General features: G+C 48.0%; 1 protein-coding gene across 1 annotated transcript; it reads right to left on the bottom strand.

Moving 5' to 3' along the window:
- Positions 1-11221: 11221 nt before the first annotated feature.
- Positions 11222-15806, bottom strand: NOBOX (NOBOX oogenesis homeobox). The gene is made up of 6 exons (XM_024128657.1): positions 15749-15806; positions 14641-15192; positions 14112-14218; positions 13675-13787; positions 12230-12534; positions 11222-11532 (listed from the first exon to the last, which is right to left on the bottom strand). Exons 1-6 carry the CDS (start codon positions 15804-15806, stop codon positions 11222-11224), a joined length of 1446 nt encoding a protein of 481 aa, XP_023984425.1.
- Positions 15807-16059: the final 253 nt, after the last annotated feature.

Genomic DNA, 16059 nt, shown 5'->3' with positions numbered 1-16059 from the left:
TCCTTTTGGACCCCATGTTGCTCTACCCATAATTGTCTGCGTGCTTTAAGGTATTTAGTGCCCTTATCACGTCCTCTTCTTGTTAATGAGGTCAAATTAGAAATGCAATATTTTGGTACGGTAGCCCTTTATAGACACAATCGTTCCTCACCCACCTACCCCGAGACACATCACTGAGACTTGTGCGTGTTTGTACATGGTTTTCCAAACCTCTGTGTAAATACCTTTCCGTGGTGGTGACTTGGCCCTATCACTCACATAGTTCAGTTACCTTAGAGCCGCGTTTGCTATTAACATGACTCAGGAGCTGCAGCTCATGATTACAGCAGCTCAAAGCCTGTTGTTTAGTGTAATCTTCTAACTCTGAAATCAGGTGTGCCAGGGGGCCAAAGGTTACAAGCAAATGAGCTAAAGGGAAACAGGTGCCAGAGTTAGTCATGATTCAAATAGACTGAGAACATTCTCTATACTTAATGGCTTTTGACGCATTTCCTCCAACCCACCCATTTTCAATGACAATTACGGAGTGGAAATTTCACTATCCTCTTTTTTGGAAGAGGAAGAAGCAAAGCATGCCTTCAGTCTGCAGAATTCTCAGGGAAGGTCCCCAAAGCGAGGCTACGGCACAAAGAAGACTCGGGGAGTACAGGTGAGTGGGAGCTTGTGAAGGAAAGGAGCTGGGTTGGTGTGAGCTGTAAGCCTTTTCCAAGCTGGTGAGGGAGCTCAGAGGGGGTGACTACAGATCCCAGCTGCTTGGTGCATGAGTCACGGCCCTGAGGGCTAGAGCCTGCTCCAGGGAGGGGCCTGAGTCTGGCCCACAGAGTTCCCCAGGAGCACCAATGGGCAGACAGATATTTTCCTGGCAGTTTACCTGAGCGATTCAGAGAGGCAATTATCTCTGAACAATGCAGATGGAGAGCCAGAAGTAGAGCAGGAGCTGGGTCAGTTTGCACTGAGTGAGATGGAGGCTCTGAACCTGCTCACGGGCCACTGGGCTCCAGGGAGAAAGTTCTGACTCTGCTGGGAAAAGTGGCTGAGGGCGACTGACCCCAGGAGACCATGGGAGAGTCCACACAAGAGTCACGAATCCGGCAAGAGACTTCAGCCATCACAGAAGCAGTCTCAGGGAGAAAAGGAAAATGCAGAAGGAAAAGAGGGATCCGTGGGTGAGCCTCATCCAGCCAGTTCTAGAGCGTTTCCTTATTGAGGTCAACCCGTGGGGATGAGACCGTCATCCACTGTTGGAGTGGAAAGAGCCCTAAAGATCTTTGTGTCTAACCCCTTCACTGTCACAGTGGAGCCTGGTGAGGGGACGTGATTTGCAGAAGGCCACACAGCCCGTGAGTTGTAAACTGCAAATCAGAACTGCCTGCTCTTTACCTCTAGGATTTAAGCACATGATCTGCTGAGTTTCTGCTGCTCACAAAGGGCTGAGGGTGACTTGCCATAAAATGCAGAGATTGAGTAAACAGAACATGTGGAGGCAGATGATTTTTGAGAAGTGAGAGGAGCTGGTGGTCAGACTTGTGGAATGATTAAGAAGCAGGTTTTAGTGATTGGATTGAGCTTGGCCAGGCAACAGACTGGAAGGAAAGATAAGGAGTGGTTTTTGCAGCCATTCATCATCCTTACACAGCAGGGCCCTAAGAACCGGAGAGTCTCAGGAGTGTGTGGTGTGTGTGTGTGTGTGTGTGTGTGTGTGTGTGTGTGTGTGTGTGTGTGTGTGTGTGTATCTGTGTGTTCAGCTTTAGGGGAGGAAAGGACAAGAGGATCTTTAATAGAAGATGGAATCTATGCAGAGACTGGGCTTCCTCCTTGAAATCAAATGGTACTGGCATTAACAAATAAAAGGGGAAAAAAAGATGAAGGAGTTTCCAGTTGGAAATCAAAGAAAATGATGTATAAAATATTTTTCAAACATTTGACAGTAAGTCCTTTAAATTGATTCTGAGGAGACATTTTAATTCACTGGGTATGAAAATGTACCTGATTTCACTGATCCAAATAACAAAGAGTTATAGTAAGTGACAGAAGAGTCAAACCGAAATGAATAACGGGCAAGAAGGTAAAATAAAGAAGTGGGCAAATCGGGACACTTGGGAAGATTCAATCCTTGTTGTGGCTCGGAGGGGGGCTCTGAATAACAGATTGCACCCCTGGTGGCTACAGGAATATGGATTGGGACAAGGGTGCCAAGCTGGAGAGAAGGGTGCCCTGGATAGAATTAGACGGAAAGGATGACACAGCAGCAACAGGGCGAAAGTACGCCAGAAAGGACCATGGAATCTGTGTGGTTGGAAATTCCATTCTCAGACAATAAAACTGTGCATGGATGAATGTATCTGAGGCAACCTGACCGGAGTAATGAGACTAAGAAACAAAATGTGAAAGCTACACATGAAGATGCAGAAGCTATAAGACTGAGGCAGAAGCCAGCTCCATATTTTATAAATCATTCTCCTAGATGCCTGGGCTCTATAACCTGAAGTTAATTTGACATTCTCTCCTTCCTACCCAGACAGTCACATTCTGTTGTTTTTCACCTAGCATCACTCTCATTGATGGTTTCCCTCTTGTTCCCCTACCACTATTTTAGTCTCAACACCTCATTCGGGGACACTGGCATGATGTCCCCACTGGTCTCTGTACTCCCAGTCTTTTCACCTGCATCTTTTTGGAAGAGTGCATTATAACGATCTCAGATTTGACCGTATTCTCTTTACCCCTCTCATTAGCTACCAGGTAATAAGCCTGGACCCACCCTAGCCATCCAGCCTCCCTCTTCTCACGTGGCCCCTTGTAGACACTTTACTCCCCTCCAGGCCTGTTCCTTTCATGCATTCCAATTCCCTTTCCATCTTTGGAATATGCAGCTTCCTCTTCCCTTTTACCAGTGTTCTCTTCTCCCTCTTACGTCTCACAACGATGTCCCTCCTTTTTGAATCAAACAGTACTGAGTGTTGAAGTTATTTAAACACAGACTGAGGGTCTCTGGAGGGATTTTATTCTAAATCTAATCTAGATCACGCCCGTTGTTTTATCACACTTACGCCTCCTTCTGACCTTCTTTCTTATCTCCCTCTAAAGCAAAATACTTTGCTTCTTGAAGTTGGCACCTCCTGACATAGTTGACATCCTGTCCAAAATTTATTTATTTTGCAACTTCGGGCGAATTCGTAAACCTCTCTCGCGTCTCAGATTTCCACCTGTCAAATGAATAATACCTTATAGGGTTGTTGTGAAATGAAATTCCCTATTAAAGAGCTAGATACACAATAAATGCTAAATAAATGGTTATCACCATCATTAAGATTTTGTCTGAGGACCAATTTCTGAGTCAAGTAAGTAAGCTATTTCAGTTCCTCCTGTGGTCTCATAAAACATACACAGAACTGGCTATCATTGATAGCCTCTTACCTATTAAGGATCTTTCAGCTTTTTACGTGATATATTGACATTCAGGAAGCAAGGCTCCTCTATCTGCCTTTGGTGAAGTGGAAACTAAACTCCAAAGACCTCTCGGTTAGGGCATTCTTAGGAAATCATTGAAACCTCATAAAGTCGGATAATGAGATCTAATGTGCACAGGGATTTGTCCAACCTCCTCTCCAGGCCCTACTGACCCAACGGGACTGTTGATCTTTCCCCATCCAGCGCCTCTTCCAGCTCTTTCCACCTCTACTCAGCCATTCCTTATCAATCTCAATGCCGCCTTTTCTTTTGCCTCCCACTTCTTTCCTTTGTTGGTGTTTCCCTGAGTCCATCCTAAGACCACTTCCTTCGTTCTACGTGCTCTCTGTCTGAGCCATTTTGTATGGTCTCTTGACCTCAACTAGCATTTTCTATGCCGAAGAAGCCCAGTAGTAACCTGTAGCCCTCACCTCTCTCACAGACCCTAGCTCCATAGTTGTCTCCCTAGACATGTCCACCCAGACGAACACAGGAACGAAAGCCTCAACACACACAAACGAAACGGCCTCCCTTTCCCCGTATTTGCTCCATCCCCATTATTTCCTTTCTCAATTAGCAGCATTTTTTAATTACCGAAGTCTTTGTCCTCTTCCCTTACTCTTTGATTCCTTTCAGGGAGTTTTTTTCTCATAATGATTCTGACTCTTAAATATTTCTCAGATCTGGCCCTCTTCATTCTTTACTTTTCTCTAGCCTCTCGTCATCTCTCACTTAGACTAACTCAATAGCCTTGTCTGGTCTCCCTGCGTCTCCTCTCTAGGCACTCCAACCTTGTGCTCCATTTGTCTTTCTGAAACCTGAATTTGGGCAAGTCATATGCTTGAGTTAAAAATGCCAGTGCCTCTCTAATCACCCAAAGAATACAGCTCAAGCATCTTAGCACGGAATATGGGGCCTTTCCCTCTGTCCCTTAGTAGCCTCCATGACGACAGTCCCTCCATTGGCCTCTCGACGTACAAATCCAACCACTCCGACCTTCTCCCTGGTCATCTTTCCAGTCTCAGTGGCCTTCCACTCACTATGCCTTTTGCCTGAAATACCTTTTCCTCCCTTTCTCTGCTTATCCAAATTCTACTCTCCTTTAAGAGTAACGCCCTGGACTCTGAAGCTTTCTTGGCCCCAGCAGACATGGCTGCTGCAACTTTTAGACGTATGTCACACCTTGTTCTCATGGCTGGTCCTGCACGCCATCACCCTCCTGCAGTGTAACTGGTCATTTGTGTTTTCTGACTCCGCAGCAATCCTGTGAGTTCCCTGAAACCTGGAAAGACATTTTATCTATCTTTGTGTTTACCCGGCGCTGTTGCTGCCTGTAAATCCCCACTGAATGATGGAATGAGTGTCTGCCTCCATTTCTCAGGACTTTGTTATGAAACTCAAATGAGAGGGTATTTTTGAAAGAACATTATAAACTAAACTACAAATATAAGAACCCTAAATAACCCAGACTTCCCCTGGGCCCTAAAATGACACCACTTCTGGGTGAATGAAGGAGATTCTTCACTTCCAGGAAATCAGGCTTATTCTTAATCGATCAAGACCATTTAAGACTTGGAGTGGAATCAACAAAAGCCAAATTGTCTTTTGCAGCCTGTTTTTCCTGTGTTCTGTCAGAGCAAATGACGTTAAAATATGCATTTCAAAATACATTCTAATGGACTATCTCAGAAATATATAAGTAACGAATTAATAATGTGGCTAACAGGAACAGAAAACATAATAGGATTCCAACAGATTTTAGAGCATTATTATAGACAAGTATGGAGCCTGAATGGAGGGTTATAATGGCAGGAGGAGGAAAATACTAAATGAACAGGACTGTTCAGAGCCTGAAATGCAAGAAAGTTGAGTAGAGCTGCAGAGCCCAATTCCCGGCTCCTGGACAATCTGTTTGAAGTGCGAAGCTATGGTGGATGTAGCTGTCGCTAGCAACGTGCTGCAACTAGGGCTGCCAAAGTTAGCAAATAAAGATACAGGGCACCCCCATACTGCAGGAAGCATACTTATACTAAAAACATTATTATTTGTTGTTTATCTGCCGTTCAAATTTAACTGAACGCTCTATATTTTATCTGGCAAACTAAGCTGCAACCCAAGGGACTTTAATATCTTTGGACCTGATCTCAGTGGCTCTAGGGCGTTTGAGAGAAAGAATTATTAGGGGCTTTCTTACTGTAAACAACCAGAATACTTTAAGGCCACAAGTAAAGTGGTGGTGGACCGCCATCTAGTGGAAAAATTGTGAGAGTGCAGGCCTAAGTTGGAGGCGTAGAAGGGGTTTTTTTCTGGAGTCTGCAAGGAAGGATTCTGCTCCCGCCGCCTGCACACTGTTGCACTGTTGGAGGGTGAGCACATCAAGAGGATGGGGACTGGGGGGAGGGGGCACGGGGGGAGGGTGATGTAGGAGGAGTGCTGAAATGTGCGTGCCCTGTGATTTAAGGAGAGAAGTCGCCTGACCATGGCCCTCCAGCATGCGGTGTCTGCTCCCTCACTCCCAGCAAATCCAAAGCAAAAGCTATAGCTAATTCTAGCTCAAGATACTTCCAAATGGGGTTGGCTCAGAGGCATGGGGAGCTATGACATTCTGCGGGTCTAATCCCAGGTAATTATTATGAGCGATGGAAGAAGTCATCCAAAAGGTAACACTGTGGCTACAAGCGCACAAGCTCAGATTTTAAAAGGGCTGAAAAGATGTACAAGTTGAAAGGAGGCACATCCTGGAATTTCAAGGGTAATATCTCAAAGTGTGGAGCCCAGAAACGCAGTGCTGCAGAAGACCAATACTAACAGCAAGACTAGCAATGATAATAATAAAACCGAACTTGGAACAGGAAGAACAGGGAAAAGATAAATGTACTTCTCAAGGAACACATTATAACGTCAACATAGAATACCGAGAATATACGACTCTTGTTTTTAGTCTGTCTTCTCCAGAAAGGACAACATTCTAGAAGTTAAAAGCGTTGGGCAAAAAACACCGGATGGTCTCAAAACCCAAACAGGATTCTTATAGCTGATTTATATTTAATTATAGATTATATTTAATTCTATATTTCTTCTAGAGCAGAACAGGAGAGGATCTCTAAGATTTAAAAGATTATCTCTAAGATTTAAAAGAGGCAATTGTCCTAATTTTCAAAGAGATGATTTGTAGAAACTAAAGGAGAATAAATTTAATGTAAAATTCTCATAAATTACTGGAAGAGATTATTGAAAGATGGTTTGTGAACATTTAGATTAAAATAATCATAAAAGACAATAGGTGTTCCTCATGGATGAGCCATGCCAAACTAATCTTATTTATTATGTTGTTAGGTTTCCAAGAACATTAAATTATTAGAGTGCTATAAAGAGAATATGTTTTGATTTTAGTGAGTCATACAGCAAAGTATTTTTTTTTTTCTCAAAATCCTTTTCCAAAATCCTGTAAAAGGCAAAGGATGGCCCTGGGTGATAATATAATGAAGGAGGATTTTAGCTAGTTTAACTCTCTACTCAAAAAAGCGCTCATTAATATTTTCAAGGAGTTACGTCAAAATGTTCTGTACTTGCTTGTATCCTGTTTACTAATTTTGAATGACTTGCGCATAAAATTCATAAAACATACTGAGCAAACTTACAGGGAGAAAAAAATTGCAAAAAATGTGGCTAATCTATATAAGGACTCCAAACCCTCTTAACAGTGTCAATAATGGGTTAAAATTAACCAAATGAAACTAAACAAGCAATATAAATGTTTGTATATTTAGATTCAAAATGTCAATTCTACAAATACAAAATGAGAGAGAACGGCTTTAAAACAGCTTCTATTAAAATGACCTAGGGGGTCATAGTTGACAAAAAGTTTGTCTTGGATCAAGAATATGAACAGGCTAAAAAAATAGAGGCCAATTTCTCTCCAGACAACATTAATTGAAAAGAAAGTCCTATTTGATGGAGGTAAACAGTCATACTGCACAATGCAATTGACCAGAACTCCAAGTAAGGTTCAATTCTGGCTCCATTCTTTTTCTTTTTTTAATCATGTTGGAGTATGGTTGATTTACAATGTTGTGTTAGTTTCAGGTGTACAGCTACGTGATTCAGTTATACATATACATATATCCATTATTTTTCATATTCTTTTCCCATATAGGTTATTACAGAATACTGAGTAGAGTTCCCTGTGCTATACAGTAGGTCCTTGTTGATTACCTATTTTATATATAGTAGTGTGCATACGTTAATCCCAAACTCCTATTTTATCACTCCCCCCATCTTTCCCCTTTCATAACTATGTTTGTTTTTAAAGTCTGTGAGTCTGTTTTGTAAATAAGTTCATTTGTATCATTTTTTTAGATTCCACCTGTAAGTGATATCATATATTTGTCTTTCTCTGTCTGACTTACTTCACTCAGTATGACAATCTCTGGGTCCATCCATGTTGCTGCAAATGGCATTATTTCATTCTTTTTTACAGCTGAGTAATATTCCATTGTATATAGGTACCACATCTTTATCCATTCCTCTGTTGATGGACATTTAGGTTGCTTCCATGTCTTGGCTATTGTAAATAGTGCTGCAGTGAACGCTGGGGCGCGTGTATCTTTTCGCATTATGGTTTTCTCCAGATATCTGCCCAGGAGTGGGATTGCTGGAACCTCCCTGCTGTTCTCCATAGTGGCTGTATCCATTTACACTCCCACCACCCATTTTCTGATTGGGTTGTTTGTGTTTTTGATATAGAGCTGCATGAGCTGTTTGTATGTTTTAGAGATTAGCCCCTTGTCAGTTGCTTTGTTTGCAAATATTCTCTCCCATTCTGTGGGTTGTCTTTTCGTTTTGTTTATGGTTTCCTTTGCTGTGCAAAAGCTTTTGAGTTTAATTAGGTTCCGTTTTATTTTTGTTTTCATTTTCATCACTCTAGGAGGTGGATTCAGAAAGATATTGCTTTTTATTTCAGTGTTCTGCCTGTTTTCCTCTAAGAGTTTTACAGTATTCGGCCTTACATTTAGGTCTTAAATCCATTTTGAGTTTATTTTTTTAAATTTATTTATTTGGCTGCATTGGGTCTTTGCTGCGGCATGCAGGATCTTTTTTGCACAGCAGGAGCTTCTCTCTAGTTGTGGCACGCGGGCTCCAGAGCACAGGGGCTCAGTAGTTGTGGCACTAGGGCTCTCTAGTTGTGGTGCACAGGCTCTAGAGCACGTGGGCTTAGTTGCCCCATGGCATGTGGGATCTTAGTTCCCTGACCAGGGATCAAACCCACGTCCCCTGCATTGGAAGTTAGATTCTTAACCACTGGACCACTAGAGAAGTCCCCATTTTGAGTTTATTTTTGTGTATGGTGTTAGGGAATGTTCTAATTTCATTCTTTTACATGTAGCTGTCCAGTTTTCCCAGCACCACTTATTGAAGAGACTATCTTTTCTCCATTGTATATCCTTGCCTCCTTTGTCATAGATTAGTGTGTATGGTGTTAGGGAATGTTCTAATTTCATTCTTTTACATGTAGCTGTCCAGTTTTCCCAGCACCACTTATTGAAGAGACTATCTTTTCTCCATTGTATATTCTTGCCTCCTTTGTCGTAGGTTAATTGACTATAGGTGCATGATTATCTCTGAGTTTTCGATCCTGTCCCATTGGCACCACTCTTAAAAGGAACATCCACAAACTCATGTTCATTTGAAGAGAGGAATTTAAGGTGGTAAAGAGTGAGACGGGGCCACTTGAGTCCAGGGCTCTGAGGAATGACATACAGTCCCCAGATTTTGTGATATTAGGTTTATTCTTTGTAGCACGTGGAAAGCAAAACTCCGATCAGTTAAACAATATTGACTTCCTCCTAGTAGAAAAAAGAACTTCATAATAATGAAAGCTTTCAAACATTCTGTAGGCTCTTGTGTAAAGGAGCTAGCCGCCCCCTCCTTTGCAGCCCCCCTAGAAAAACAAGACTGAATGATCCTCGATCAGTGGTGATATAGAGATCATTCCTGCATTTGCCAGGTGGTTGGACTTGTCAGCTTAGGATTCTATGCTTCTTAGAAGTTTTCACCATTTTCTCTTTGTTTGGTCTATCATTCATTCTCAATTCTCAATTAACTCATTTTGTTTTCAGTATACTATTAGGTTGTCTAACACTTTAAATCTAATTGTTGCATATAAGCACAGATCTTAAAGCCCCTCACCCTTAAATTCTTGGCTTTAGATATCTACTGCTTTGCTATCCATACAAGGCGTTACTTATCTGAGTGGCAGGAACCTAAATCAGTTAAGATCTGGAGGAGAAAATATCCAGCCTCCTTGTAGGGCTTTGAAAGCAGCAGTATGTTGTGGTGACTGATGGCAAGAGAGGAAGAACAGCACGGAATTGAACAGTTGTTGTTTTTCACCCCTTACATAGAAGAATCTTTTCCCCTTACGTCTGTTTTTAGGCTGCTCATTTCATGGCCATCGTGAGACAAAATGTGAAAACAAAAGAGAGATGTATATTTTAAAAGAAGACCTAGTAGCTACATCACAGTATAAGACATTTACTACCTTCAGTGTCTATGTTGCAATCCCTAAACTAAGGCTACTGAAGCCCAGCTATTAGGATCCTTGTGTGGCAGTAGAATACTAGTGCAAAGCTACTAAATACTGTTGGTCTTTAAAACCCTACACAGATACCCGGACATGCGTTTGTGTAGCTAAGGCACTTCTTCTCCATATCTAAGTATTTTTCCTTTTCAGTTCTCATGAGCCATGACGCTAGAACTAGTATGATGGATTTATGTTAATAATTGCTTGTAATACGTGTTTAAAAACAATGTGTATTTTCCGATGATCGTAGCATTGGCGGTCCAGAATGGCACCCGATATACACTCGTCAAATGCAGTGAGGTGGTTTGAATCAATCGCCCTCAAATTCTAGTTATTTGGGCACTGCAGAGTCATCAGATGTGGGTGCTAAATTTGTGTATATAAATATATACAAATATAAATATATATATTTATATATATATATATGAGCATCCTCTTCTTGGCCCTCCCACCCCCTCATTCCCTCCCCCACCCCCCCACCCCCCACTCCAGAAGGAAAGACCACTGGGAATGTAAGACATGGTTCACAATTCTAGAGGCTTAACCTAAACAGCCTTGAGCTTCTCTCGGTAATCCTATCCCTGCAGGGCCCTAATTCCAGAGAAGGGCCGGGGCTCAGGTTTGCTCAGGCTCAGTTCTGGGTTCGGGACGAGAACATGGTTTAACGGCAGGAGCAAAGACCAAGTCCAAGAGGCGCGATTCCTCCTCCAGCAGGAGACAGGAGGATGCCAGGCTCCACGTGATCCCGCCTCACGGGGACCTCGCCTGGGCCGCCCAGGACACAGCTGGCCAGCCGAGTGGAAGGCAGTGACGAGCGTGGGGCTCTTCACGGGCGTGAGAGGGGAGACACATCACTACAGAGAGAAGCCCAAGAGTAGACTAGTTTACTGCTTACAGTGGACACTGGGGCTCATCCGTGTAGCAAGGAAAGGAAACAACGCAAACTGATACAGACTTCGGCGGTGATATAGGCCACCCTCTTTCTTCAGGGCCACCATCCAGAGGTGTGGGGACAAGGGTAGGGCCAGGCCTCTTCCTTCTCCAATCAGCGTCCAGCAAGATGTAGTCCACAAAGGGGGGAAACGCCCCACTTCCACCCCCATCCATAGAGTCCAGTCTTTCCTAACACTTCAACCGCCGTCTACTCTGGGGCGTCCCAACCCTCCCCAGCACTAGGGTGGCCTCTCTTCACTCCTCGGCCCCAGCACTAGGGGCCATGGCTTCCTCTCGGCCCTCCTCAGGGGCCGAGGGCAGCTCCACAGCGGCGGCAGGCAGCTCCTCTTGGGCCTTGCTGAGTAGGGGCTCCGCTCCGGGCCCGGTCCCTTCAGGAAGCCGGGCGAGGCCTGGAGAAGGCTGCCTGCTCGAAGCCTGAGCACAAGGGGCTGCAAACAGATCCAGGAAGTAGCCGTCCCCTCCCGGGGGGCCCCCCAGAGCTTGCGGACACAAGGAGCTGGGGAAGGGCAGGTCTGGCAAGCAGGGGTCATTCCAGGGGACTGTACCTGTGGGATCAAAGAGCACACAAAGAGTAAGTAGGATGACGGGCACCAACCACGTTCAACGTGTCCTGTGACAGCGTCCCCTCCCTGCTCCACAGAAACACAGGTTAGGACCCTGGAGCGAGTCTCCCCTCAGGACCAGGCAGGCTCCCGTCCCGAGGGCCTACGGTTGGGTAACGGTGACACAAAGCGGACCGTGGGTCAGGCCTAGTGAGTGCCCTCGCAGGCAGGCAGGAGACTGGGAACCAGCATCTTTCCTCCCCTCCTGCTGGAACTGAGTCCTACGAGGGTCACTTCCAGGATTTCAGGGTCCAGGTGGCCCATCGGATACTCACATCAGCTACCATCTATCCCGTGCCAAGCATTCCACGCATGTTGTTCCTAATCCTCGGCAAGCCCTCTAAGATATGGGCAATATCATCCCCGTTTCAGAGCCCAGGAACCTCCGGAGAGCCAAGAGCCGAGCTGGACTTTAAACTTTGCTTTTCCTCACTCCGAAGCTCTCCTGCTGATTCCTACCCTGCCCTGAAACCTCCAAGAAACTTGAGGAAGAAGAGCTTCATAAAGACAAGCGGGCTTTCTCTAAATAACAGTGATTCACTCACCCCCCCCCCGTGCCTTCCCTCCAGCTCATGAGGCTCTCTCCCTTCTCACCGTCCTCAGTCACCAAAGGCCCCTTTCTCTTCCAGCCCCGACTCACCCACGTTCCCAGCAGGTGGCTGCAGCAGGATCTGCCCTGACGGAGGGCCTGCGAAGTAGCCCTGGGATGTGCCCCCGCTGGGGCCATAGGACAGTGTAGACAGAGAGTCTTCCAGCAGCGGAGGGGTCAGGGAGCTGGGCATGTGGAAGGGGAAGGGGTGCAGGTATGGAAACTGGGGCTGGGGGTGTTGGAAAAGCTGGGTCTGTGGAGCCTGGGAGAAGGGGAACGGTCCCGGCTGGCTGCTGGGTTGATATTCCTGGGGTTCCAGCTCCTCCAAGTACGAGCAGGCGGGGGGTGGCGTGACGCTGAGAGAGACAGAGGAGTATTCTGTGCGGCTCAGGGGGCGGCCCCATTGCTACCGTGCAGCGAGGCTCCCCTCCCCGTCTCCACGACCCCAGACCTGCCGCCTCCTATTCTTTCTCCTCCTGCTCTAGCCTCCCATCCTCGTTCCTGCGCTACTGCTGTGATGTCCTAGGTCCTTCGCACCCCAATCCACCTACCCTTTTAATCCTCATCACATTTACTCCTCCTTGCTTCTCTCAGTTACCCTCCCCCCTCCCAAGCTCCGTCTATCTTTCCTCCTCCCGTGCCTCCCCCAGGATAAGTCAAGTACCACCGCCATTAGGTTGCGTACCTTGTCCCCCACGACCCACAGGGGCCATCCTTGCGGCTGCTCTCGTTGCCTGGGGTATCCAGCAGCAAAGACATCAGCTGGGAGGTGTGCACGGGGCCGAGGGGGATAGGAAGGTTGGCTCTTCGGACAGGTGGGGGGCTGAAGAGTGGTGGGGTCACTTCCACCCTCTGGGCACCCTCGCTCTGTTGGGTCGGGGCCAGAGTCTGGTCAGAGGTCAGCAGCATGGGGGACTCTAGGAACAGAGGTCAAAGGGGGGTTGTTAAGAGTACGAAAGTGGGGGGCAGCCTTGGCAGCGCTGGGCGTGGTCCAAGTGCACAAAGCCCGGGTCCCCCTGAACGAAACCGTGGGGAGCTCCGGCCACTCCCAGGTCTTTCAAGAAACAGCCCTTTGACTCCGCCGTCTTCCGCGCCGCTGTATTCCCCAGACAACCCTCGTTAGGTGGTCAGCTCACCTGGAAGGGGATCCCGCGGGGGCTCCTGAGCGAAGGTCCCAGGCTCCCGGTCCGCGGGCGCAGCGGGTGGCGGTCCGGCTGCAGAGCTGGAGGGGGACGAGTGAAGGCTGTAGCTCGGGCAGTCCCTGGATTCAGACTGGGGCTTCAGTGTAGGGAAAGGGACCCAGATTTCCAAACTGTGCCTCCTGCAAGGCACTGGGCAACTTCCCAGCCCCAGGCAGTCAAAATCCCTCTAACTAATAGCCAACAACTCCCTGTATGCCCAGCCTTCCAGTCCCTTCTCCCCCTAGAGCCCAGGATCCCAGCTTAGCCCCCAGTTCCTGCCCCCGGGGATGGGCCAGGAACAGGAGAAAGTCTTACCTGCACTGGTTGCTGGTGGGGCTGAGGGCAGGGCCAGCAGTGGCGTCCTTGCTCTCCTTCCCAGTCATTTTCTCCACTTTTCGCCACTTTGCCCGGCGATTCTGGAACCACACCTGTAGGGGAGAGACACCCGAAGAGCCTGAGAAACAGGGTAGAGCCTGAGGCTCAGTCCTGCTGTCCCATGATGTCTCCGTGAGTGTAGGAGGTCACTGCACCACTCAGACTGGCAGGGAAAGGTTCATCGAGATGGCCTCTGAGGCACTTTCCTCTTCTCACATTCTAAGGCTGCGGCCGTGTGGAAACAGGCAAGAACACAGCCCCATCCGAGGCCTCACCCCAGCCCCTGTCCGGGAGGTGCTGAGTACTTGTTTGGCTCTCCCAGAGTGACGGTGCGCGGGTTCTCCTGCACCCCGAGGCCGAGGCCCAGTGCCCTTTACCATGATGCGCTGGGGGGTGACTCCCACCGTCTGGGCAATTTCCCGGCGCTTATCGCTGTCCGGATAGTGGTCTTCTTGGAAGAGCCTTTCTAGCTCCTCCAGCTGGTCTGGAAGAAGAAAACACTGGCTTGAGGATGAACACCAGTGATGCGAGAGCAGAGGAGAAAAACAGATGCCCTCCAGATGGGACCGCTGTCCCCAACCCGAGGGCCTCCCCAGAGCCCTGCGACTAAGTTCCCCATTGGGCTGGGGCCTCCTCTCCCTCAGGCTTTGTGGCAGGGAGCTGCGTGGTGTTTACTTTCCTGCCCCTTCTACCCTGGGCCCAATTTCGTATTCTGATGAGAAAACCCAACCTTTCCCTCTGAGGTCAGAGGTCATGGCCTGCACAGGTCAAGAGAGGACCCAGCCAAGGTGATGTACAAACAAACCCCACTCCTCTCTCCTGGGGCTGCTGCATTCTCTGTTGAGCCCAGCTTTCCCGGAGATGATGCCAGGTCCCCTAGGTTTCCACTCGCCTTCAGGGACTTACCCGAGCGGTACAGAGTCCGCGTCTTTTTCCGGCCTTGGCAGGTCACTTCCGGGGACTTCTTCTGGTCTGTGTTTTGGCTGTTCTGGGCCAACGTGCTGAGGAGGTTGGCCAGATGGCAGGAGCCCCGGCCTGACCCACAAGGCACTGGGTTGTACGTGGCCCGGGCTGGGTTAGCGACACTGGGAGATGCCGTGGAGTCCAGACCCACAGCGTTAGGCTTTTTCTGCTTACCGGCGGCTGGAGAGTAGGGCCTCTTCCCCAGCTTCCCCTCTCTCACCGGGAGAGGATGCCCTTCCCCCTGAGGCTGGGATCTAGGCGGGCCCAGGGTTCTATCTTTGCGGAGAGCCCCCGAGCCCTGGCGCTGGCAGGCTCTCCCAGCACCAGCCCCAGCTACTTCTCCAGGGGCCTCTGATGGCTCCTTCTCCCCGGGAGCAGCGCAGGAGAAGGGCACGTCCTCACTTGGGGCTTCCTGAGTGTGGGGGGCTGAACTCTGCAGGGGTTCCTCCTCCTCCTCCAGTCTGGCAGCCGGGGGCTTGTCTCCGCCCTCCTGACCTGTGGAGAGCCAGCACACCCTGACCTTAGCTCGGGAGGAGGAAGAGCCTGGACCAGGAGGGCGTGCTGCTTCCTGGTCTGCAACTGGTGTTCTGTTTGATGTGAAGCTTTAATTTGTCCACTTATCAAATGGGGTAATCATTGCAGGCGTACCTTCCTAACTCGGCTACTGTGAGAATCAAATTAGATTATCCCACAGCTTGGAAAAGCAAAAGCAAAGAGATGCAGCCACGAGGGGCCTGAGCTCGTGTACCTAGACAGTAGGGGTGCAATCCTACTTTGGGGGGAACTTACTCTCTGTGAGTTCCCTGTTTTCTCCCCGAGACCTGGAATGTGAGTCTGAGGGACAGGCATCTATTCAGGGGTTTCTAGGGGACAAATGTTGGAGAGGACTGGGAAGAGAGAGAGAAAAATCGATGGAGACAGTGCTGTTTCTCAGACTGGATCTCGTCCCTGCGGCAGACACAGGCATCAGTGCTCAGAGCAGGGACACGGTGGGACTGAGGGGTCTCCAGGCAAGGACATCAAAGGAGCTAACAGGCATGTCCACCCTGACCTCCCACAGAACTCACTCTGTCCTCGGCCACCCTCCTCTCCCTCATACACACCCCCATCCCCTCCCTGCAAAGCAGAACCTCACTCGGGGGCCTAGGGCCCAGGTGAGCGCCCTCCTTTTACAGGTAAGGAAGAGTGACCCGGCTGGCACTGGAAGCTCCGGTCACTCATCCTCCAAGCTTCTCTGTCCTTCTCGGAGCTATGACTGATTCATCAGGAGTTTACCATGTCCCAGGCATTGTGCTAGGCACCTTTCAGAGATCAGTCCAGCATGCATTCAATCCTTGTGAGGAAGGCATATTTATAGCTCAT

Source organism: Physeter macrocephalus, chromosome 5 (assembly GCF_002837175.3).
Source record: "Physeter macrocephalus isolate SW-GA chromosome 5, ASM283717v5, whole genome shotgun sequence".
In the NCBI taxonomy this organism is placed as follows: domain Eukaryota; kingdom Metazoa; phylum Chordata; class Mammalia; order Artiodactyla; family Physeteridae; genus Physeter; species Physeter macrocephalus.
Note: the sequence above shows the minus strand (reverse complement) of the source record. Positions and strands in the feature narration are given on the sequence as shown.